A 27,152-nucleotide genomic window follows, 5' to 3' on the forward strand; every position below is an offset into this window, starting at 1 on the left:
ACACTTTCTCGGCTTCTCTCCATCTCTCTCCGTTGTTCTCTCCCTGGGTCCCTGGCTGCCTTCCCAGTGCGCATGCTCCAGCCAAGGAGCTTAGAGAAGCCTAGAGAGCTTCCCTTCACTCTCTCGCCTTTGCCTCCCTCCTCCTCCCCCCCCTGCTCCTCCCCCCCCCGCCCTTTCTCCATCCGGGGAACTCCGAATTAGCATTGACAGCCGTGGCACAACTTTTCCTGAGGCAAAGTGAAATCAAGGCGCGCACTCTGAGAAAATATAGTCCCTCCCGTTTTTAAGTCTTCTGGGTCCCCATTGGAGGGGGGGACGGAGCCGTACGAGGCGATTAATCGGGTTCTGGGCGGAGCAGGGGGCCGCCTAGGGGCCCATGGGGCTGGTTGGCTAGGGGGCGGCGGGGGGGGGAAAGCTCTCCCCCCCCAGTTTGGCGGAAAGTGAGTGATTTGTCTGTGTCCCTAGCAAAGAGGCAAAGAACTTGCTTTGCAGCCTGAGTAGTTGTTTCTTTCGATTGTTGTTGCCGCTTTTTCAAAAATTGTTTTGTGTGTGTTCACGGGGAGGGGGGGAAGCGGTGGCTGCTTTGGCTTGTCAAGTTCTTCTGTTGGTGGTGGTGGTGAGGCAAGAGAGAGAGAGAGAGAGAGAGAGAAAACCCCACCAAACTTCTCTGGGATTCGAAAGTGGGAGCAAAGTGTCTTAAGCAAGTTGAAAGAATGGAGCTACACAGCTTGCAAGAGGCGTTAAAAGTGGAAATCCAATGTCACCAGGTAAAAATAACAACAATAATAATAAGGGAGAGGGAAGAGGAAGAAAGACCGAGAGGGGGGAAAATACTCTTACACCCCCTGGCATTAGCGCGAGGAAGGTAATCTGAAAGAATCTAACACTGCCTGCTTACCAAGTAGCTGGGGGGGGGGGGGGTTCTTGTCGCAGGGTCTATCGATTGGGGGGGGGGGAAGCCAAAAAAAGGGGGGGATGATGGTGGGGGAGAGGGAGGGGGGAGACTCTCGAAGAGCCTCTCTATCATCTCCGCTAGACTCTTGCTTACAGTGTGGACCACTTTGCAAAAGTAGTTTTCGAGATTGTTTGCTCGACTTTTGGCGTGTGCATCTGTGTTGTTTAGATCTGGAGTTAACATTGCGGTTGGGGCTTGTGTATAGAGGTGTGTGTGTGTGTGTGTGTGTTGGAGAGATTAGGACGAGACTTGAATATTTATGAGCTTTGCTTGAAACTGACTCGCTGTGTTTACTTGCCTCTTTGTTCCATACCCCTCCCTCCCCTTTCTACACTCACTCACACACATACATACACACACACAGACACACAGACACACAGACACATACATAAGTAGATTTTTAAAAATCCATTACATGTGAAACATTTTCTAATTCCTTCTTTTTCGGGGCGATTTTTTAAATAGAAACTAGTTGCACAGATGAAGCAAGATCCACAGGTAAATGCAGATCTATTTTTTTAATTAAAAAAATCCCAGCTTCTTCAGTATTTTAGCTCTGCTGTAATAAGTGCAGTTCTGCTGGGACAGGAGGATAAGAAACTTTATCAGTAAGAGATCTCATTTTGAAGAGCGGGCTGAGCTTTATTAGTTAAAGGGGTTATTAGAGATATATATTTATTTTCCCCTCTCTTCTTATTGTGCATGCTTTTCGTTGGGTTTTTTTCCTCTCTGAACCATTCCGAGACGCAAGTTTACTTTTAACTGGCTTTAGTTTACACTTGTTTTTTAAAATCTCCATTTTATTGCCATTTTTACAGAACGGTGATCTTAAGAAACCAATCCATGAGAGGCAATCGAGAATAACAGCTCTTAATGAAAAACAAGTAAGAATGAATTGATTCAGTTATCTGTCTGTGGATTGTTTTCCCCTCTTTTCTTCTTTTTCTCTAATGCACTTTCTGAACATTCTAAGACTCCCGTGAGCTGAAAAATGCCGACATGTGAATAAAACACTCATGTTTACTAAAGATAGCCTGAAGTGAGAAAATGCTTTAAAGATTAAAGGTCCAGCCCTCTTTTCTGCCTTGCTTCAAAATATGTTTATATTCATAATCATAATGCACAAAAAGAGACCAGCAGTAGTGAGAACGTTTTTTAATATTAAAACACATACATTCTCTCTCTCACTCACACACATACACACACACACACACTGAGGCGTCCATTTTGAGTTGGTCGACATGTTTTAGGAATATGAGAAATTCTTTGGTCTTTTGCTAGTTTGCTTTTACTTCCTTGCAATGTGGAAGAGCAAAGTGTGGCGAATGACTGGACGGAGAGGAACCCACTTTGAAAGCCTTAATCTCTGGTTTCGGTTGGAAAACTGATTTTCTTTCTGTATGGCTAGAGATCTTTCTCTCCCCCCCCCTCCCCCCATCCACACACAGTTGGCGTTTTTCGCTTTCTTTGGCTTGATCTGACGTGCTAGCTTTGGAGTCGAGTTCATGGAGGGACTTTTTAAGTGCACACAGACACGTCCCCTCCCCCCCCCCCCCGCATGCCCATCTCGTTAGGCAAATCCGAGTAGGGAAAAAGTGAAGCCTGATAAAGATCGCTTTTCTTCTCTCGCCCTTTTCCAAAGAAACTTTTTTTTTTAAGGCGTGTGTGTCATCTGTGTAAGTCAGCCTCTGCTGTGGCAGCGATTATGCACGGGATGCAGTTATTGGACTCATCATCTCCACCCCATCTCTTCAGCTTCCTCCTCACCAACACACACACACACACACACACACACACACACACACACACAGAGAGAGAGAGAGAGAGACGGGAAAGTTGTCTTGCATTGTCGAGTTTTGTGTTCCCCGGAGCCGCGGAGGGAAAGGGCTCCCTTTTCAGCACCACGAACAGATGCCATGGAACGCTCGGCGGCTCCGCGTGTTATCTTGGGAGCTTTCCGACCGCATACGCGCGCACACGCCTGCATATATACGCAGGCACAGCAGCCCCATCCCTTCCTTTCTCTCCCCCCCCCCCACCATCCCCGCCACCTTCCACTTCCAGTACTTGCTATGCACACATCGAGTAGCAGCGGCAGCTTAGGGAGCCGGATTGTTCTTCTCCTCCCTCCGCCCCCCTCCCTATATAAAAGCGAACTTTAACCATGACTCTCCCCCTCCCCCTCCCCCTCCCAGCTTTCTCCGCTTCTCTCCCCCCCCCCCCTTCCTTGCTTGCTCATGCAGCTTTCCAAAAGCCCCTTTGGCGGAGAGATCGTGCTTTCTCTTTCTCTCTCTCTCTCTCCGCTCGACCCCCCCCCCCGCTCCTTTCCCTTTCCTCTGGCTGAATCGATCGCGATTCCTTCGGAATGCAGCAGTCCTTTCAGCACCAGAACTTGGAACAGCGCCCTTGATCATCATCTTAGCAATAGACATCGCTTCCCCCCCCCCCCCGCCTTTGAACCGTAAAAAAAACGTCAGCCACGCTCTTTTCAGCCCGTGAAGAAGTCTTCACCGTACGTTAGTTTTCGGACAAGGAAAGGAGAGAGAGCCTCGGGAAGAGGAAAGGAGTCATTATTAATTCTTTCCCCTCTCCCAATACAGTTGAAGTTGAAAAGTAAGCTGTGCATATGTGGAATTGTCGCCTGGCGGAATGCGTGCCGGAGATGATGGTGATTAGATGGAGGAGCCGTTTTCACTACCTTCCCTTCCCCTCCCCTCCCCTCTCTTCCCTTCTCTTCTCTTCTCCTCTCCTTTCCTTTCCCCTCCCTCCCCATCCCGATTGATCGTAACCCAGAATTTGTCAGCAGCTCTCAGTTTGGTAGTGGAAGCTTCCATTTTGTGAGGAAGGGGGTGTCAGTTTCTTCCTAACATGGAGAAAAGTCTGCAGAGTTTGAAGGTGGGGGATGGGGCCCCATTCATGCTTAACATTACCATTTTGATTGCTTTGATGCCATTTTTGAGCATGTGCAGGGAGAGGGGGGAGGAGGGGATAGAATACCCTACTCAGCAGAGCACAAAGATGTTTAATCACTGTATAGAATCGAATCAGATAGTTTATTTTCTTTGCGGGGGAAAATCATAGAAGGAGACCTTAGAGTTGTTAGCTCATTTTTTTTCCTGGCAGGGTAAAACAGCATGTTATATTGATTCTGCTACTAGAGAGAGTAGAGTAGAGAGTAGAAAGGATTTATTTAAAACAAGGTAACAGCCTTGCATTGCCAACAGTGCCATTTTATGTTTTTCTGTCTTTTGGAGGGAAATAGTTTTGCTGCATTCAAATGGGCATTCTGGCCATATACTTGATTGTTCTTCTTTATATTACAGCAACTATTTCAAGGCTATTTAATTTTTTACGATGATAGTCAATGAGGAGCTGTTTATTATGTGCTATACTGGAATTTAGATAAGGTAAAGAATACAGCGGTTGGAGGCAGAATGGAATTTCCCATCCAAGGCAGCACTTTCTGAATTAAATAGTAAACAATGGCTGGGTGTTACTTGAGTTTTTTTTTTTTAAAGCCCTCACTTAAGGATTATGTAAGGAACAACAGCTAGTCCTTGTATTCCACTGCTGCTTGTAAGGGAAAGAGTCTGCCCTGATCCCCTGCCTGTTTTATGCAACAAGAGCTTACACAATGGTAGAGGTTTAAATGCTGATGCAGTGTCTTCATGCACTGCACACAGTCACCTCTGGGGGCTGGACAGGAAATCACACCCACAAGTGACATGAGTTTTCAGGTCTCACTCAGAATACAGAACACAAAGTCAATGAAGTTCAGTTTTAGTTTAAAAACATTCCCTCTTTTCAAGGGAAGGGTCTAAAATTACAGAAGAGGATTAGTGTAAATTTTTATCAACATTATTTTCATTTATATGTAATTTTGGTCTGAAGATGACCACAGGGGCACCTTGTTGAGATCTCCTTTAACATACTTTAACTCTACTATGGGGAAGAGGAGGAGGAAGACAGGATGGCAGCAGCTGAGGATGGCAGTAGAAGGTGCCCAAACTACACATGTTTTCCTACTTATTCTCAATCCACATATTAGTGAAACTTGTTCAGGTATGAATATCTGAATTACGTTCTGGAAACATTTAAATGACCTTTCCACATATTCTCAATATAACTAATGCAGAACTTTGAAAAGTTACTTAGATTACATTTCCCAGAATTCCTCAGGGGTTTCTAGATGATGTAGTAAAAAATGGGTGTGTGTACACTCACTGTCTTAACTGTAGTATATTCCACCAGTGTAGAATTCTTTAGCATGTGTTGGAGATCAGCTGGGAAATTCTGTAGGAATGTTGGCTATTTTATGTATGTATGTATGTATGTATGTATGTATGTATGTATGTATGTATGTATGTATGTATGTATGTATGTATTTATTTATTTATTTATTTATTTATTTATTTATTTATTTATGAAATTTATTTATGAAATTTATTTATGAAATTTATATCCTGCCCAATTAGACCACTTCTACTCTGGGCGGCTTACAACAGGAATATCATAAAACAATTAAAAATAACAATTTAAACCAGTAATATTAGTATCATTCAAGATGGAAAAAGTATCGACAAAAGCTAAAATAGAAAAGTAAAAATCAAGTATTGACAGGAGGGCTCAGCTTTCAGAAACACAAAAGATACACAAGCAAAACAAATACAGTTATCCTGAGTTGTGAACGGCAGAATAGTGTCTCGATGCACTAGTAAATACTTCAGAAAAGAAACATCTACAACTGCGGTAGACCTCCCCCCAGTTTTTTTTTCCTTCTGGCAGAAATCTAAGTTGCAATGAGGACTTTTTATTGGCAGGAAAGGAAGGGGAAGAACTCCCCTTACTTTGAAAAATCTCAGTGGTTTTAACAGAGCTCATTTCAAGTCATTGTGTCTTTGGACTGCACAACCCATATTTAATCATATGTATTTTAAAGGAAACAGAAAATAAAAAAACCATTGACCATATTCTGGCTACAGTCTGATGGAGAGGTATGCAACTGAACACTGGATGGGCTGAGTACAGACTGTTAACTGCATATAGTTAAGAACATCCAGCAAGATCTGACCAAAGGCTTATCTGCTCCACCAGTCTGTTTCCCACAGTGGCCAGCCACATGTTGATGAAAAGCCCACAAGCAAGACATGAGCCCTCTCTTGCATATTTTGTCCAGGTACTGGTATTCAGAGAATAACGCTTCCTCTGAACCTGGAGATGGCAAATAAGCATGACTCCAGCACTGGCCAAGATAGCCTTGGCCTCCATGGATTTGTCTAATCTCTTTTTAAAACTGTCTAAGTTGGTGGTGGCCAAGACTTCCTATTGTAGTAATGAATTCCATACTTTATGCACCATATGAATCCCTACTTCCTTTTCTCTGTCTGGAATATCCTGTTATTCAACTTTAGAAGATAGACCCCACTGGGTTTTAGTAGAGAGGAAGGAAGGTCTCTTGCTTTTCTTTTCTCCATGCCATGCATACTTTTACACACCCCTGTCATGTTCCTCTCCAGCATACTGTACTTGCATTCTTTTTAAACAAAAAAGCCGCAAACATTCAAACATTTCCTCACAGAGAATTGCTCCAACCTTCTGATCATTTTGGTTGCCCTTTTGAAAGGCCAAATGCAGAATGTCTTGTCACTATCTATGATGGTTGACATTCTTGAAGAATTTTAAAAGGTTTGTGAGACATGTTATATATGTGAGACCAGCAATTTCACATTTTCCAAGAACTCTCATCCCATAAGAGTGATTGCCCTCAGATGTGACAGTCCTCTGTTCTTGCCTGCTTTTGGTGAGAGGGTTGTTTTAAAGCTCTCTTGCCACCAAGGATCCCTCTAAGGTGTGTGGTTGCATGAGCATATACAACTCTGCCTCCCTCTATGCAGAGCTCCTCCTTGCACTGACAACAATAATTTTCAGCCCCTTTGATTCCTTTGATTCCCCACACAAGGGGGGGAATTGCATAAGAGAGGCAAAGCCCCACCCCGCAGGGCTGAAAATTAGAGGGAACATTGCTTGCCATTTTTCGATATTAAGCAATAGTAGGTGCTATTCAGGTTTAAGTGCAAACCTTCCCTCTCGTATTGGCCTAGCTTATTCTAATATGTTCCCTAGTGCCTAACAATCCCTAACCTCTTGACTTGACACCATTGTCTTATCTATCTATATTTGACACCATTGTCTTATCTATCTATATCCATAGTCTTTGCCTGTCTACAGCTAATTCTGTATGCAGAACGAGTAGCAAGCTAGTTCTGTATAAAGTACTTTGGAAACTCTAGATTCCAACTTTCAGGCAAAGGCTACATTCACCTGTTGGTTCCAGATACAGTAGACCTAATAGAACTTGTTAAGTCAACATTTATGTAAGTCTCATTGTTACATGATAGGTCTGCTCTAGTTTATATTAGCAATCAGATTTGCTTCCAAGATCACCACCTAAGTAGTCAGTGCTGGAGTCATCACAACCACAGACAATTCCCTGGCACTATATACTGGCCTGTATATAGAACTGTGACATTGACATTTTGATGGGATTTAATTCTAAGTAGCTATGTAAGAATTACAATGTTGCATTTAGTTCTTATTTATTTCAGTGGGACAGCTAACGTTTCTGAAGAGTAAATAAAGCATATGCAGCTAATATAATCAATGGGTTTCAGTTCAGATGCCTGTATGCTGCCTTGTAGTGACTGCATTTTAGCCAAACAACTGTCAACAAGCATATTTCTTCTTCGCTCCATGCTCCAGAATCTTTGTTTTGACTACTGGATTTAGCTGGGCCTCATGCAAAATAAAGACAAAAGGTTTCCAAGAATGAATGTGAATTACTTAGAGGATGGCATCCATTAAATACATTGATTATAGAAAAAAAATAAACTTGTCATTTCCAGTTAACCTTTCAAATAATTTCAACTTCTCCTCTCTTTATGGATTTAAACACTTTCTGAAATGTTTTAAACAATGAGTAGCAGTGGTGTTTTTTATTCAACTGCATCATAATTCATTTTGCTCCAAAAGACAAAGTCAGAGGGTTTTTGACAATGTTCACAAACCTGCATGTTCTATCCCTCCCTCTAGAGCACTGATGAATTATAATATCATTGGAGAATGAGTTTACCTCCTCTTTAACAAGATATGATGTGTGAAGACTCCATTAGTTGGTCCAATGGTTTTACACCTTGAATCCACATCACCTACACAGCAGCTGTAACATTTTTATCTAAACTGTCAAGAAACAAGCATGTATATGTAAATAAAATGCCTTTCTTGAAAAGCCAAGTTGTCCTTTAACAGCACATCTGAAACGCTCTGCTGCATTTCCCCCCTCCATGTGCTCTCTAGGCATTCCTTAATTCCTTTTGCTGACTTCTGACTTAATAATTGTACAGTTAAACTTTAGCCTGACATTGGTATTGGCTGGTAAAGCAGATTTTGAAAATCAGCAGCAAACCTATAGAAAGCTTGCTGTGTTTTTCTTGCTGATGAACTCTGGATTCAGACAAGCCTGTCCTGGAGCAGAGCAATAAAAATATGTCTTCCTGAAAGACATTATGTATATGCCATTCGCTTGTATACTGCTTCATTTCATAGCTATAATTTACTATCTACACAGAAATCAACCTCAGTCTCTGACAGACTCTTCTGAGATATTTTTATTGCTGGTTTTGTCTATTGGGGCTAGCATATCTAGAATTAAATTGTAGACTGTCATTTGCTTTTTATGATTTTCCTTGAATTCTTGGGCTGCATTTGACTTCTCAAAAGTAAGTTGCCTTCTTAAGTAGCAGCAGTTTGTATGCAAATTATTTATGTATGAACATATTAAATCCTTCTTTCCAATTAGTTAATTTCTTCTAAAAATAGCTAGCCAAGCAATGCCTTGAATGGTAGCATTGTTTACACATGTTGAAAGAGAAATTGGTGACACTTTCCAAAGCTCTATACATTATATGGTTAGGCTTGAAATAAAGCATAGTGTGTGAGGTTTAGTTTAAAAAAAGAAAAGGGGCCATGATGTTGAGCCTCATTCATGAAGATGCTTCCTTTTGTTAAGGACAACAGTACTCCACTCAGGATCATAGCTTGGCCATTACATGTGCTCCAAAGGGTTGTTTTCATGGAAATTGGTTGTGTGTATTAGAACATGCTGGCTTGGTTTTTAATGCTGAAAGCCTACAATAATCAACCAACACACTTCAGTTTCTTTGCTGTGGATTGGTTCCTTGTTTGTTAGATTTAATGTACTGTAGTGTAATGTAATGGTTAAAACAATGAAATTTAAAGCAGGGCACCTCAGTTCAAATCTTGCTTCTCCTACCAGTGGTTCCCAACCTTGGGTCCCCAAATGGTCTTGGACTAAAACCCCCAAAAGCCTTAACCACTTGCTGGGCTGGCCAAGATTTCTTAGAGTTGCAGTGCAAGAACACCTGGAGACCCAGGATTGGGAACCACTGTGTTATAGGGACACTTGGTCATTTGCTAGGCTACTTCTCTCTCCACCTGAATCTGATAGTCATATAATAATGTAGGCCTACCATAGAGTATTGTTGTGCTGGGTTATTCAGATCATGTATGTGGCACAATCAGAACACACAAATAATGCTTAGTGTAATTATTAACAAACTTTTTAGTTTTAGGCCAGTGTCCAAAAGTTCCTCTAGGATAAATAATGTTGATTCACATATATAAAAAAAAGAAAAATAAAGTAAAAGACTAAGTAAAAGGCAAGAATCCAATGGACTCTCCAGTTTTGCAACAAGCTGTACAACCGATTGTACCAGAGTTGTACAGTGTATTGCTGCTTGTGCAACTGGAAAAATAAATTAAATCCTGGTAGCCTAGCTTTCCTTTCATACTCAAGAAACATTTCCTTTATGCAGATACTGGCTGTAAATGTAAGCACACAGAAGTAAATGTGTTTAAATTGGAACCTTAATTTAGGCCTTGTATTTTTGTAGTCTCCCTGCAGGTACAAGGAATTTCATATGCCACTGACAAGATTGGGAATTCTGTGTGTTAAACAGTCACAAGGTTCAAGAGACTTTCTCAGTAAACTTTGGACCAACCATTTTGTTGCATTAAGTTTTTCTGTCATCTTCCGTGAGCTCTTCTGGTTGCAGTATTCTGTATACTTTATACTGTATTCTTTATAAGTTAAATAAATAAATACTTTGGCTATTAAATTCTTTCAAAGTCATGACTGCGCCATTTATATTGAACCCCCTAGCATTCTTCTTTTTTTACATAGCTGTATGAGAAGTGTGGGATCTCATTGTGAGAAACTGTTTTTGTAAAATCTATGTTAAAACTGAAAGGAGATCGTTACGCTTTTGGACTTCAACAGTAGATAAAATTTGCCTTTCAATACATCCTATAAATAGTTAATCTGCTGGCCAGCCATTGCACTGAAATATACTGTATTTTGATCAGTTTTTGTTCCACAGAAGCCTGAACGGCAGGAGAAATATTGCTTAAAAAAAAAAAACAAGTACAATTGTGGTGCTTCAGCTGGAAGTGCCAGAGGTTGAAAAAGTGAATGTAACTGTTTTAAAGAGTTTACTTTGATATTTTAGCCACTTAAAACACCTGCTGTCAGAAAAGCACAATTGATTTCAATTAACTTTGAATTTCTTCAATAAGATGACTCTTATAATAACTCCAGTAATCCCATGATGCCTCATTAGAGGAGCTGGCTATGATGATTATCTCTGTGATTTAGTAATGTTTTCCTTGCAATGTCTTTGTCTGTTCAGAAAAAGGAATTCTAGCAACAATGCGGTTTAGAGTCTTCTCTTGTTCAATGCTTAAAGATATTTGCACCTGTTACATGTTGTGAGGATGCCTAATCTGCAGTGAGCAGAAATTGATTCTTAAATAGCTGATGCTTTGATAGCATGGGCACTGAAGAAACTTTTGTGGTGCACACTGCATTTTGTAGGTCACTAATCTTGGATCATTTGTAATTTTATAATAATGATTCTTCTACATTTCTAGGCCTATGGTGCCTATCTCTAGTTCCCACAGAGCAAACCTTAATTTACAGATTAATTCTTTGGATAGAACTCTTGTTAAATCATCCTGTTTTTAATCACATCTGAACATTTATGGCATCCATGAGCAGCATTTAAATTTGTGTAGTGGTTTCTTTTGAAGGATTGCCACCTGAACATAGTCATTTGTTTCAGGGCTAGAATGATGATCTGTGTCAGAACTCGACAGACTTTTGATTTCTGAGGCCTACTCTGTAAGAAGCCCACTAGACCAAGTCCAATAGTACTAAACCATTGTGTTCCATCTTTTTTGGCTTCAGTACGTAGAGTGCATTCTGTACTCCTAGGAGGTAGGCATGGTCACACTAGTTCTACTTTTCTATGTTATTTTTATTGCCTTCTATGTATAGAGGATGACTGGCTGTAGCAGAGAGCCAGACCTTGGAAAATTGGTCACTTTAGCTGACGGTGCTGGCGGGAGAATTCTGGGTTTTGTAATATTAAAAAAAATAAAAGTGCTAAGCTCCACAGACAAAGCTTCCTTTGTCTATGGAAGTTCATGATTTCAGCTCCTGATTTTATAGGTTTTAAGGAGGTTAGCAAAAAAAAAAAAAAAAAAAAAAAGGTCAGAGAAAGTGTATAGATAATGTATGTTTTATAGCACTGAATAGCGAGTGGTTCACTATTACCTTCTTCTCCTCATTATTATTATTATCATCATTATTTATTAACCTATGCCAGGAAGTGCCCCCATATGATTGTGGAAGTAATGGTTAGTGTAGTTAATAGTTTTCTTATTTCACCTATGTGTAAAATAGCATAGTATCACTGAAACACATTTTGCTTATGGCTGTCCTGCAATTAAATGAATCTTAGTCCCAATTATTTCAGCAGCAGAGTTAACAACTTGCTTAAACTGCTTCCACTTGGAATCCAAAGGGCTTCCAAGCCCTTTTTTTGGCTAGACTGGGCACACAGTTGTAATCTGAGAGAAAGGGTAGCATTTGTCAACCCATTATAAATTTTTCCAAGATGTCAGTGAGGAAAATTTTATGGATCCATTGCACACTGAGGCTATAATCCAGTGCACAGTTACTGGAGAGTAAGTCCCAAGAACTCGACAAGATTTGTGTCATAGTAAACTTGCATAGGATCTGGCTGCATAGACAAAAACCACTTACATAGTTTTAAACTGATTTGAACAGGAAAAGGAGCTAACTGATATATGAACTGTATTGCGTGCTGCTAAAAATTATGCCACAGTTACTTTAGCTTGGTGGTGTGTTTATAACTTGCCCCACACTTATTAAATCACTCTGTTTATATTCCCCTTACATACTTTATTATAAAATATGGCTTCCTTATATGAAACCTTCTTCATCCAGCTCTCTCCCTCTCTCTTTCTTTCTCTCTTTCTATGCTACTTATTGTTATGTAGTAGCAATTTCCAGAGTGTCATGTGAAATTGCTGATGTAGCTGAGTTCTAGTTACAACCTCCGCCTGCCAATAGTAAGCATCTATTGAAATCTAATATATGCTGGGCTTTTGCACATTGCATGCAGCCCCGTATGGCTCATATAACAAAGGAAACGCTGTATGAAATAATATGTTTTAACCCCTGGAAGAGTTAAGCACACAACTCAAGGTTAGAATTGAAAAGAAAAAAGCTTTCATTGGCAGAAAGTAAAACCAAGATGAAGCTCTGAGCAAGATTGTTCTAAGAATAAGTAACTCTCTAATGGAGGCATTGTGCCTGTGGAGGACACATCTGCTGTGTTGGTCTGAGTGTTTGAGAATATATAGATACTGTACATACGTAGTTTCTCTGACACTCAAATCAACATAGCAGATGAGTCCTGCACAGGATCGTGCTTCTACAGGAGACTTACTGATTCTTAGAGCAATATTACTCAGAGCTTCATTTTGGCTTTACTTTCTGCCAGTAAAAGCCCCTTTTCTTTTTTCAGTCCTAACCTTGAGCAATTTATTCTCCAGAAGTGAGATGTACTCTGAGGATGTTAAATATAGCAGTAATAAAAGTGTTTGATGTAAAATTTGGCTTTGTGCTTACATCTAATCAACAGGAGCATGTAATTGGGTTTGAAAGAGAATCTTTGAATCCATACACTGAGATTTTCTTTTCAAAACCACTTAGTTAGCAGTAGTTTATACCCTTTGTGAGAGACGCAATACTTTTTATTTGTGATTTCATCTTGAGTGTGGAAGAGGATTTACTTTTCCAGTCAATACAGCTATTGATAAAAGATTCTTTAAAAGAGTCCCCCCCCCCACTTTTTAAAGAAAGAGGTATGTTATGTTTTGAGTTACAGGCCAAGAATAAATGTTGACACCTTTGACATGCCATGGTGCTTTAAACTGCATTTCCTGTAATTTCCACTTTCTGGAGCTCTTTGAATGAACAGAGATTGCTTAAAGATTTATTGGTGAATTTAAGTGTTTCTTCATAAAAAAAGATGAGAAGGGATGACAGATTTAGAACTGAACAGATTTAGGTCTTTCTCTCTCTGTATGTATATAAAATTCCTTTGATATCATTCAAACAGAAAAGTAATATCCCCATGTAAATGAATCTGCAACTATAATTAAAATATACATAACATTTCTTGGTGACTGCAGTACAGGAGAAGCTAGTTTCAAGTTCAGCATGTCAGACACCATTCTCCATTGTGAGAGATGGTCCTTTTTCAAGGGTTATGTACAAGGGTCTCTATAAAAGGAAATGTAATGCTTCTGTCCTCCAGCAGAATTACAGGAGGCAACACATCACTTCCTGTACATTTCATTTGCACTGCAGATCCCTGATAGAAAATGGAAAAATTATGAGGTGGGATGGGAGGACCTGTTTTCAAAAGAAGATTGTGTTTCTGAAAATACTCTTTGATCTCTCTGCTCCCTTCAGTTTCCCAATCCACACCTTTTGAAGAGTCCAAGTATTGTGTTGGTTAGCCAGAAATATCTCTGATAATTTATCATTGGCTCAAGGTTCATCTGTTGAAATGGACTGTGGGACTGGTGTTTTGCATATCAATGGATTGTGAACAAAATTCAAGCCAAAGTGTGTCTGGTGGTGGCGGCAAGAAGAGTGGGCAAATGCTACCTATTGTTCATATTCAAAACTCATTACCTTCAACCCAATGGATGTTTCCTCTTTCCATTTTTGAGCAAAAGCTCTTGGGAGCCAAAGCACTGAAAACAATTTGCTGGGAGAAAAAAACAAACTTACAAGGGCTAAACCAGTTCCTAGTTTCAACTAGAGTAAACCTATCATTACTGTTCTAAGTTCAGTGATTCATTAGATCTCTTTTAGTTGGGACTGCTGGATTTAGCTCTAAAAAGTGATGGCTCTTATTTCAATATGTATAATGTGATAATGGTTGGAATCCTGTTGCTTAGCATAGTAAGTTTCAACTAGAGTAGGCCTGTTAAAATAAATGGAACTTACAGATGTGTTGACTTACCAAATCCCCACCAATTCTAGCTACAGTTTACTATGCTAAGCAAAAGAAATTCAGCTGTTATGTAAAGCAGTATGACTTTACTCTCCCCTCTTTATACTCCCTCCATCTGTTCTGAATGGCTAATTGGATATTCCCTCAGAGTAGACACCAACCCTACCTATAAAATTCTAGTTTGTTGCATCTTAAAAGTACTTGTTTTAAAAGTTAGGTCACAGTAGCATGAGAGGAAGGGAGCAAAAGTAACTGCCTACCATTGAAGGAGTTTGGCTATTTTAAAAAAAAAACTCTAAATAAACTAGTGGAAACTAAACATTTCTAGTGTTACCTCTGCCACCTGCCAATTCCACATTTCCTACCTTCAGTCTCTCGTTCTCTCTTTTACACACACACACACACACACACACACACACACACACACACACACACACACACACACAGAGAGTGCCTTATTTACATGGGTTTATTAACGTTTTTGCTGAGTAGGCTTGAATGGAGTACAATTCTCATATAGATGATCTAATTATGATCATAAGGGACAGAACAAAATAAGCAGTCTTTAAAGGGAAAAAGAGTCTGGCAGCTTTGTTTAAAGTATCCTTTAATGAACTTCTTTAGTAGCTTGTATCTTAGCAACACATTTTATTACATACCAATGCGGGAGAAGCAGTTTGCAGATGGAGTTGCACACAGTAATTTATTTTCTCTCTTCCTCCCAGCTCTCCTCTCCTCTCCTCCCCCCCCCTTGCCTGTCCACCCGCCTCTACTTTCTTCTCTGTGGTGACTCAACTGGAATATGTAGACTAGCTTCCTCACACTGATAGCTCACTTGAAATTCCTGATTGGTTCATTTGTATGTGCTGTGCCTTGTTAGTTGATGAAAACGGCATTTACTATCTTAAAGGGCTCCGTGCTTGCTCTGCTTCCTGCCTGAAGAGGAAGGGAGCAAGGCTGCAGATTCTGAATGGGAGCGGGCTTTAAAAAAGGAACATTCTGTCTATTTTTGAACACCTTCTTCCTTCCCCCTCTCAGCCTTTCCTTCCCAGCTTCCCCTCATATTCATGGACCACATCAGTTTCTGGGCTTTCCGATGATTTGTTATCAACTCCTAGTGGGTTTATTTTAATCTGATTTGAATACAGCATCTGGGACATTTATAATCCGTTTCTCCTTTTTGCAAGTACCAGATAATTTAAAATGTGAAAATATCTTCCAGTTGTAGATTGTGTTGTTTTGTGCACAGAGCGTCACATTGGTAATGCTGTTTGGCTCTTTGGATGCTATTGATTTGGATCCATTTATGATTCAGGTGCCTATCACCAGTTTCAAATCAAAGCAGCCAACTTTGCAATTTCAGGGAGAATAATCAAGTAACAAAGTGTTACTCAGCATGATGAAGGCTGGCAAAAACTTCATTTTCCAGGAGCTTTTGTTCAGAAATGAAAATAGAAGACATTCATTGGATTGGATCAAACTGCTATCAAATATGAATGCTAGGCTTTACTCAATAACATATAGAATTGACACAAGTGTAACAATGATGAGAATGCTATTACAACAATAGAATAGACTGGGGAAAAACATTTAAAAATACCAGATGACCCCAATGAAAGCCATAAAGCCTGGTAAACAAAAACATTTGGATAAGAGTTTGCTTTCTGTTCATCAAATGCGGTAGAGATTACAGGAAAGGTGTTAAAGTGATAAAGTTGTGTTTGTGCCCCTCCCCCCACGACAAAGGGTCAGTGATTTTTTTCATGCTTTGTCCTTAGCTTTGGCTTATCAGCAAAGAGCTTCCAAATTGCCAGAGAGTGTTTAGAAATTTAGATTTTAAAATGTAAAGTCTTGTGTCAAAGCTACATTATGTGTATTATCTACTTTATGATCTATATGCTCATTTTTCAGCTCTAAGGGCTTCTGTTTGAGAAACAGAATTCAGCCAGTTGATGTAGCATGAGGTGCAAAACATTCACATTTTAGCTATTGTAAAACTGGAATTTCTCTATTCCTTTCTTTGCTTTGGGGAGTGGTTTCAATATTTGAGCCTCAGTGGTGGGATTTAAAGCTCCAATTTATTAAGTTGCTATGTCATTCACTTGTTCTTTGAACAATTCATTCCACTATTTTATTAACTTACAATTGGATTAAAAAAAAATAATTTACGCTGTGGAATGTATTGAGATATTGCCCAAGTGCCAGAATTAGCACTGAGAGTCTGAGCTGCTAAAAAGCAAAAGCCATCATGAGGTTCACTCCGGATAGACTAAAACAGTTACCTAGACAGAATGGGCCATCAGAGCAATGCCTTCAAGCTATGGTTGGACAGACCTTTCCTTTTAGGCTAAATAAACATTTAAAAGCGTACCACAGAGTAGAGCCTCAGCAAAATCCATGATGGTTTTTGCAGCAGATGCATCTGAGATAACTAAACGTTTCTGGGAAAAAAAAACAGAAATTAGGGGTACCATTTGGGCGAAACAGGCCAGTGGTTGCTCTTCCTCCTCAGTTTCAAGTGGGAGTATTCCTTTGGCATACCTATTTATTTCATATTTAAACTGTCCTTCTCCAAATAACTCAGTATAGAATACGTATTGGCCCAAATCTTCTTGCTTAGTGTAGTAAATTGCACAATGGGTAGGGCCATTGAATCAGTGGGGATTTACTGTAGTGATCCAACTCTGCTGTAATTTCCATTGATTCAAAAGGGTTTATTCTAATTATTTCTTAGGATGCTAAAATAAGTCACAGTTAAAGGAGTTCTATTTGAAGCAATGGAACTTATGGAGGAGTTGACTCATTAAATGCCCATTGATTCAATGGGCTTACTCTGGTGCAATTTATTATGCTAAGCAACAGGAATTTGGCCAATTTCTCCTTCATGTAACTTCACAAGAACCTTATAAAGAAGGATAGCCCACGAGATAGTGACTGCCATATAGTTACTCATTGAATTTTGTGGCTGAGCAGGAATTTGAAGCTCTTTAGTAACAGCATAGCACTTTCAGACTAACCAAAGTACCTCACAAACCTTCTGGTTTGTATACTTCATATTTTTATAGATTATCAGGTTGTAAAAAGTAGCTCTTACATTACTATTTTCATTTTATCATTTAATAATGACTATGATCAAGAGGTGGAATCTTGACCCTCCAATTACATCTCTTTGCTCCTCATCCCTCCCCGACCTTATTTTTCTGGACAATAACTACCAGAAAGACCCCCTCCCCATGTCAACATAGTGACTTAATTCTAGGACTTTAGTCCAGAAAACTAATTTTCTGAGCTCTGATTCTTCTTTTCAAAAATCTGAAAGCCACTTTGCAAGAAACAGCTAGATTCCAGCACATCTCATACCTGCGAAGCTTGGTTTTCGATCTGAGCCCACAAACTCATGCAAATAGTTTTCAGAAGCACAAATACTTCCAGATATGTATGTAACTCTTCGTGCATTAATTGAAGTTGCTGCTGGTATTAGAGCAATTTGTTGGGATGGTAGAAGGATCTTTAAAAAATGTATTCTTGAAGGCTTTCACAGCCGGGATCCAATGGTTGTTGTAGGTTTTTCAGGCTGTCTGGCCGTGTTCTTGAGGTTTTTCTTCCTAATGTTTCATCAGTCTCTGTGGCTGGCATCTTCAGAGGACAGGACTACGACAACAATCTACGACAACAATCTACGACAACAATCTTTAAAAAGTTTTCCCCATTCTGTATGAAGCAAAAGCTTATTTATATACCATGACAGCAGGAACAATGCAGAGCTCAATATGTGAATAATATAACAAAGACTGATGAATTTATTATGCCAAACATCACACTTTGAGTAAAGGCATTCAGAGTTCATCTCCTCACCTTGTTCTTGTCCATGTATGTGTAAACATATAATATGCAAACAGCTTTCATTGCCAGTTGAAGTTATGAGCAACCACAGTGTAATTCAACGACAGGGGCACACTTGAAACAAAAAGTTCTGGCCTGAATATGAAAATAGGGTGGTTTTATTCATCTTTACATGCTTTAATTTTTTTTAAAAAAAGAAAGAACATGAAATCCAAACAGTGGGCTTATACAAGCTTCCACGGACTTGAAATATGTAAAGAGATGGATATGTGATACTAAGGCATGGGCTTTTTAGCTCTGAAGGGGAAGAGAATGATGGGAGAAAAACAATGATGGTTGAAGGCAGGGCAGTGATGGGGACTAGTGAAAGGGAAGAACAGGCTACAGTTAGCTAAGATGAACTGATACAGCATCATGGCTAGGAGATTAAGGGTATGATCATACAAAGAAATAGATCACATTTTAGAGCACTTGAGGAGTGATCCAGTGCAATCTATTTCTTGGTGATCACATAATGCATATGTTGTTGCTTTACAAACTGACCCCGATGTGTACTCAGGCTGGATCTTTTTGGACCAGTTGTAGGTCTACTATATTTGGGGGTGGCTAGAGCAGTTTCCCAAGGGATGGGAGAGTTGCTTTAAGGGAGATAGCGGTCTGCAAAGAGAGCCTTTCTTCTGCGATTGGATATGCACCTTTTCAGTTGTCTGATTGTACCCTAAGTTGCAAATCAAGATGTTCCCAATTCATGTTTCTCATCTGTAATAAATTTAATGTTGGTGGCTTTCAGCCTGCCATTAAGGAGAATGGGGCAGCTGCCTAAGGCTGTAGATTTTGATTGTCATAAAAGGATGGTAAATTGTTGCTTACTGGATCATCATTTGTACTTGATTATAGTGCTGGGGGGGAGGTGCTTGTGGGATTTTCTACTGCAAGTACTGTACCAAAATAAATTTGCTAGCTTTAGATACTATGCAACTTGACATGACGAGTGGAAGAGGTGCCATTTCCTGCACTGTCTCAGGCAGCCAAATGTCTTGGGTCTTGTTCAGCTTTAAGCAAGATAATTTGTTTTGGCTTTAGCCCCCTTTTTCCTAAGGTAGGAATGTTTCTTGGACAGTAAGAAAAAGAAAAATCTCATTGAGGGACTTCCCAAATGTTACATTTTGTAGTGGGGTCGCTGCAGATAAATTTTGTCTCTCTTCTACATGCTTGTACAGCTTCTTCCCCGTAAGGCCTGTAGCTGGCATTAGGAAGGGTGGTGTTGTGTCCAGCGCCAGGAAAAAGATGAAGCTAGTGCTGTACCATAATTTGCCATTCAATTTCTCAGCTTCTTATTTACTCAAGTAAAAGGCATCCAGTCTTATGCCTCCATCTCAGGGCCATTTAGATTTTTTCAATTATATTTTTGAACTTCTTTTATTGCACAGACTAGCCAAACATGCTGTACTGTAGTTGCTTTTACTTTCTATTGCATATCTCTTCAGCACTCTGCAGCTTCCCTGTCTGCCCACACTTCCTGATGTGTGAAAACCCTATGAAAAGAGTTACCTTATGGCATTTTCCCTTGGCTTTAATTGAAGTGTGGGAAGCTTGGGTAGCTGCTAGAATCATAGAGGTGACTGTACAATGAAAAACAAGTTGTGAACTTGAGTATCTCATCAGTAAAGTAAGTGCAAGAATCCTGAATCCAGTCCATGAGAATTTCTCTGAAATTTTTCCTCCTTTCAAATGTTTTTGAACACAATTTATTTTCTAACAAATTGAGGGAGAATATTTGAAATTCTCATGAAAGGAATTTTCTGGAAATGGCATTGTGCAGGAATAAATTGAAATGAGAGCAGGGTACAGAACTAAATGGACCTTTGCCCTGATTGAGTACACTCTTTTTATGCTTATTTTAATGCTGTACCTGCCGAACATGGAAACATTATGAGGAAATTGGGGAAGTTCATGTAGAAAGACAAACTGAATTATCTTGTGGGCTTTTCTTATTTTTTGGAACTGAGCTTCAATATTGTGTGACCCAAGGTTTTCAGAATATTGAGATTTCTAGTATAGAAATCTTGGCTCACTGGTGCTACAGTAGGGTGTGAATGGCCTTTCAGACCTAACACTTGCTAAATGACACAGAAGCATGCTACTCCTGCAAAGAGGATGTTGAAATACCAACAGTTCCTTCGGTTATATTTTAAAATTGTTACTCACTTAGAAACGACTAGCATGTAAAATGTCTTCCCAAATGATAAAGTCATCTTCTTCTATCCTTTCCTTTGACAAATTTGGTTGAACATCATTTATTTTTATCCTAGTTGATCTGATGTTACTCATTTCTTGATAAGGCATTACTATGTTTAATTTCTCGAAGGCTAGACTGCTAAATTATATTTGAAATATGAAATTTAAATGATCCATTGCTCTGAAGCAGAGGCATCTTGGGTACTTTAACAGTGGAATCCTGTCCAATTGCAATGTACATCAACTCAGAAGTGAACAGCACTGTGAATAAGCCCTACTGACCTTAATAAAAATTATTTCCGAGCAGGTGTGTGCAGGATCACACAGCATACATTACTGAATTGCTTACCCCTTTAATGTTTGACATTGGCTTTCAATGATCTGCTGTTAACAATCCAGTCATTTTTCTTATTTATCTTATTGTTGACAATGGCTCAGAAGGCATAATATATTTCCGTGTTTGTGGAGTGTTGTTGTTGTTGATGAAAGCATAATGTCAAACAAATTTGGTAAATGTGCACTTTTATTTCTTTTTTCTTGGTGATAATATTGCACAAGACACTGTGGCCTGTAAGGTGAAGTGTATGTATTTTCTTATGTCAATGATCCATTTGATAGTAAGAGCTCTTTCAAAGTCATTATACATCTAGCTTCTGTGGATTGAGTTGCAATGAGGTTCAGTTTGTATGGTTCAAATACTTGAAGATATTTAGTTATAGTTCTAAAAGCAGGTGCAACTATGTTTATATTTCCATAGAAATCACATATCTGTTCTTTGGCCCTCACTCGTTTAAATGAGGCATCTCCTCCTCAATTGTAGATGCATCTGAATGGGATATACTGTACTGAATGTGCGTATCTGGGAACTGTAGTTTAAAAAGTGACATTTCCAAGCTCTGGTATGAATGGTGTCCAGTTTTTTAAAATCTTCAAACAGAATTCTTTAATATATTCGCGAAGGCTTTCACGGCCAGGATCTAATGGTTGTTGTGGGTTTTTCGGGCTCTTTGGCCGTGTTCTGCAGGTTGTTCTTCCTAACATTTCGCCAGTCTCTGTGGCCGGCATCTTCAGAGGACAGCACTTCAGAGTGCTGTCCTCTGAAGATGCCGGCCACAGAGACTGGCGAAACGTTAGGAAGAACAACCTTCAGAACACAGCCAAAGAGCCCGAAAAACCCACAACAACCACCAGAATTCTTTAATGCTCTTTAGATGTTAATTTTTATATAAATTGAAAAACAGAAACAAACCTTTTAGCTTTCCCTTGGAGGAATTCTGACTTGTGGAATTAATGATAAATTATATAGTAATGCCAAATTATCCATTAACTTCTCATGTTATGTCTAAATCTTGAGACCAATTTCACATGCAGTTGTTAATGTTAAATTTTACATGCTGGATCCCTCTATTGCATTCCAATTGTGACTTGCTTTCCTGCTACTCTACTACCTTGTTCTGAAGTTTCTTTCCTTTTTAACTTTTCCTTGATCTTCTCCTAAGATCACCTTCTTGTCAAATTTTAGAGTGTAACTTCTTGGAGCTGGAAGCCATATTTTTATTGTTATTCTGGGACATGTAATGTATGTTATTAACATTAATTAATAATTAATTAATTAAACGTTAATATACTTCTTCATGATCCCTGGAATCAACCAAACGTATTGATTTATTTATTGCATTTCACTGTTCTTTCAACAAGCTCAGAGCTGGACTTAGAAGAATTATCTTTTTTGATTACCAGAATCCTTCAGTTAGCATGGCGAATGTTTTGGTTGTTCTGAGAATTATACCCCAAAAAGTAACTTTCTGCAGTACAGCTCAGGGTGTCTGATATCAGGATGACTGGTTGGCTTCTATCTAGACAATAGTCAAATCTGCATTATTTACTTAATTGAAACAAAAATTGTTTTCTGTGATTCAATGTGTATTTTTCTAATGTGTTTTCAAGCTGCTTTGCATATCATATGCTGATACATTGCATGCCTCTGTGGACCATCTTTGGAATGTAGGTATCATGCATGACTCCCATCAATGTACCCTCTAATTTTCAGCTCTGTTGGGTGGGGCTCTGCTACTTGCGCACATGACTTTGCCCCTGCGTACGTGCGCAACTCCGCCTCCCTGCATGCTGGGTTCCGTTGTGATCAGAACCTAACGCGATCACTGTACGGAGGAAGACAGCTGTGCGCAGGGAGGGAGAGGCGCATGTGCACACACCCAGTTTAGAGGGAACCTTGCCTCCCATTATGCATGTATTTTATTTATTTATTTATTTATTTATTTATTTATTTATTTATTTATTTATTTATTTATTTATTTATTTATTTATTTATTTATTTATTTATTCGATTTTTACCCCGCCCCTCTAGACAACGTCTACTGTGCATTGCAGTATGTACATAAGGTAGCAAAATAGCATGTTTTTTTACCTCACATCCACTAAATTGCATCATGTGATGTCATCCCAGGAGAAGAGTAATTTTACAAGGGGAAGAAATTTGCTTAATATTATTGTTCCAGTTGTTACAGTTTGTACATTCTAATGTTCTTCTCTGTCTCTTGTGGGTGTCAAAGTATCTTGGGTTTGTCCTGAATCCAGAGCTAAGTGTGCCTTGGCTGATGTGGGGCTAACCAAAGTAGAATTCTAAACAGAAAAGGGAACCTGTGTATTACGTCAGAGATTGCCATTCCTTTTTTTCTGGGTCGCCCTGGGATTGGGCAGCTTGCCCAGGGCTACACAGCCTGCCTCTTCTGGAATGCACAGTGGGGAATCAAACTACCAGCCTTTGACTCTGCAGCCAGATGCCTAACTCATTGAGCTATTTAGCCAGCATTCCATTGAATTCAGTGGGACTTATTCACAGGAAAATGAGTGAAGATTGGCAGCCTAAATGAGAGCCAGGCTTCGCCAAAGCTGTCATCACCGCATCAATAACCCTTTCTTGGCAGCCATCGAGCCAGCATACAGGTAAAATTTAATCTCTGACTTCTAGAGTAGGAAGATGTCAATTTCAAGCAAGCCCCTCTCTTATTTTAAAAAAGACACTTTGTAAGCTGCATAGTGCTTTGTCACAGAGTATCAAAGCAGAAATGGATACCCCTTGCTCTGGTTTTCAGTGTACTGTATATTTACTTAGGAAAAAAAAAAACAAATACCTGGGTGCAGAGTTTAAAACCCATTTTAACCAATAGCTTAGAAGTAAAAAAAATACATGTTGTTTTTAATTTTTAAATTAGCTTTGATATTAGATATAATTGACTTTCTTCATTGAAATGCCATTTACTGGCTTTTCTGGTAGTCAAGGAGGAGAATGTTCCATTAACCAATTGGCTATTATCATTCTCTTCACCCTTGTTAAGTCATTAAAGATCATGATGTTTGCATTCATTACCTGCCCACCCCAGCATATACTAAAAGCGAAAACCTCCGTCCATGGGACACATGTCAGTTTCATGGTGGACCTGTATGAGCCTATGATTTTACTTAGGAGTGTTATGTGAGTAAAGGCTTAATCCCTCTTCTTAAGTGCCACAGTCTAGATTCTGTTTTTTTCCAACCACTCAGGATGCTGTTTTTAAGGAAATAATTCCCAAAACTGGAAGTGTGACCCTCCAGATAATGGTGGGCTGAAACTCGCAGCATTCCACATCATTGGTGATTCTGGCTGGGGTGGCTGGGTTGTGCCAATCCAACTACATCTGGGGGCTGCACTTTCACTATTCCCGCCCTTCACAGACAAGTTAAATGCAACCACACATCTTGTTTGGGTATCAAATGTGAAGCAGATGTAAGATAAGAAGAGAATGCTCTTGGAGATTTTTATAGGTATACATGCTAGCATGTCTTGTTTTTAAAAACCTCATCTGCCACAGATTGCAGTAATGAGAAAGCTCTCCAAGAGCCTTCAGTCCTGCCTTCTCCCATTGGAGCACTGACTCTTTTCTTCCGTGTCCCCAGCACATGGCACTGGAGGCAGACGGAACTGTATTAGCATGTAACTGAGCTATTGGGGAGAAGCAAGATTGAAGGGCTTCAAACAGCACTCAGGTTGCTAGTGCAACTGACAGTCCAAGTTTAAAGAACATGCTTTGAACACGTTTCTTTTCTTGTCTAATCTCACACCTGTCTTCAGCCAAAATAAATGAGCACGAAGGACTGCATGGCTCTAAATTGTTACGAGGAGGAAAATAACAGTAAAAGGCAGGACTGCTACTTCTTTGGCCATATTGGGTCAAATCTGCTGAGGTGTGTCCCCCACCCTAATTATATTTTTCATAGGGGGAGAAATTTCTTCAGTTTACCTTTTAAGGCAAATGTTTCTGATCTGCATTTCCTGAATTATGATGCAAACCTAAATACTGTTACACTTAAGTATTTCCACTTTTCTGAATTTTGTGATGTGCTTCTTCCATCCCATACAAAAATGCATGCAGGAAGTGTATGAAAGGGAGGAGAATACACAAAAGCATGCATATCTGTGAAAGCAATATAGAAATATGCATTATATCAGAAAAAATGGCGGTACAATGTGCCTATATTAGGGAGAATTGTAAACATAATGCGTTTATGAGGAGAAACATGAAAACACAGATATTTTCATACAGACTTTTTTAAAAAATTGCAGACATGCTGAAAGGTGTTGAAACAAATGTAAAGTGGAAAAAAGAGAAACTGAACTGAGTAAAAAATGACAGATTCATCTTTGTTTAATCTTTTGCTGTGTCACTGCTTTTTCTATTTTAGTTTTTTACACTGCATAGCATATTGGTAATGTGAATTGGTATAGAGATTTTGTAAATACATGTTTGAAGGAATTGTACATAGTTGTTTCTTTTAGATAGCTTGTAGAAGCTGTTAGTAAAGTCTGATCTGTCCTGATTTTATATTGAGAGTAGGATTGTAGCAGGCACTTTGGTTGATAGATAACAGTAGGAGTTGGAGAAGGTCAGTAAGAGTATAAGTAGTATGATATCCAAGCAGAAATGTAGAAGTGGTAATCAAGAGAGCAAACGTCAGTAGTCTAGCGGTTATTGAGTATTCATGCTGTTAATGTCCCTAAGTGAAATTGAGACAATCATTTTAATTTTAATTTTGCATAATCAAGGATTATAATACTGTATCTCAAATTGACATTGTTTGGTTTCATTGTGTTTATCTTTCCAGTGAGTTATGTTTTTACTGCTTCTTCAAGTTGGAGCTGCCAGTGATTCTGTCAGACTTTATGTTACTTTATATTACCTCATTGCTTTGAGTTCCTTTCATTTAATGAAAGGAGATATGAATATGATTGCTTCAAAACTGTAACCCAAGACTGGTACTGTACACCATTTTAAAGCATTTATAATTTCCAACTTTGTAGGTCTTGTGTTCACTTTCATAACTGTGCAATGAAAGAAGCCACAATATCCAAAGATGGGAAAATTATTCTTTTGAGCGGCAAATCCCAAAATACCATGACAGCAAGTCAGCAATGCTGACCCCGCTGTTTTAAGAGATGCCATTCAAGGCCTGATGGCTAGTTGGAAACAGAGTAGACCCACTGAATTGGTGGCATTTGTAAAAGCGTTGATTTCCTATTCAGTTACTGATTCCGTCGTCTGCTTGGGACTAGAGTTTGGATTAGTGCCTGCCACACTAACTTTTCCCATCTTTGCTAAGCACATCTGATTTATATGTAGGGAACAGAAGCTGAGTCATATTAATGTAGCCTTAGGGTGGGTGCTGAATACATACTAGAGATGGAACTTGAACTAGGATGTAAATGTACAAAGAGCCTTGCAGAATCAGATTAAAGCAGCCCAACTTCCTGTTTCTAGTCATGGACAGCAAGGTACATCCAGGAAACCCACCAGCTGGAAATGAGGACAACTTTGCTGCCACTTTAACTTGCAGCAAGAATGGATCTTCAGCAGCTAGATGTCCCGTGAGATGGCTAATAGCTAGAGCTTGTGAAAATAATTTTCTTGACTATACCTCCAGAATCTCACAGCTGTCATGCCCAATGGCTATACAGGCTGTGGATGCTGAAAGGTATAGTCCAGAAAGATAACTTTAAAAAGTCTCAGATACACCTGTCTTGATTGTATACAATCTCTTTACTGATTTTGTTTATAAACTATTTCTGTATATTCCCTGTGTTGATATGCTATTGAAGCATATCTGAACTACCAGTGGGCAGAGCAATCCTAGGCAGGTCTACTAAGAAATAAGTTACAGAGTGCAAAGGAACATTTGGTCAGAAAAGTGTTTCTAGCCTTGTGGCCTTAGCCCATCTGTTTTCTATACTTGGCTACCTTGAATCCTCACATAAAAAGTTACTTACCATTTCTCCTCAAAACATTGGGTTGAAAGGCAAATTTAGAACAAGGAAGAACAGTGACAAATTTTATAGAACCTGAAATGTTTTTGTGTATAAACTGTGAAGATCACAGTTGATTTCATAGTCAGTGGCATTGTCAAATCAACACACAATGCTAGGCTTGTCTTCTTATTTAGTTGACAGCGATGTAGTTGTCTCATGTGCTCCCAGAGGCTTTTGTTGGGGCCACTGTGAGATACAGAAAGCTGGATTAGATGGGCCCTTGGCCTGATTCAGCAGGGCTCTTCTTATGTTCTTATGTGCTTACCTTCCATGGAATTGTAGT

General features: G+C 39.4%; 1 protein-coding gene across 1 annotated transcript in view; it reads left to right on the forward strand.

The window, feature by feature from the left end:
- Positions 1–208: 208 nt before the first annotated feature.
- Positions 209–27,152, forward strand: part of PHF21B (PHD finger protein 21B) — a 261,511-nt gene continuing 234,567 nt past the window's right edge. Inside the window, exons 1-2 of the mRNA XM_073000853.2 lie at positions 209–767; positions 1,774–1,839. Coding sequence (XP_072856954.2) covers positions 714–767; positions 1,774–1,839 — 120 coding nt within the window. The 5' untranslated portion in view covers positions 209–713. The remainder of the gene's footprint in view (positions 768–1,773; positions 1,840–27,152) is intronic.

Source organism: Pogona vitticeps, chromosome 5, assembly GCF_051106095.1.
Source record: "Pogona vitticeps strain Pit_001003342236 chromosome 5, PviZW2.1, whole genome shotgun sequence".
NCBI lineage: Eukaryota > Metazoa > Chordata > Lepidosauria > Squamata > Agamidae > Pogona > Pogona vitticeps.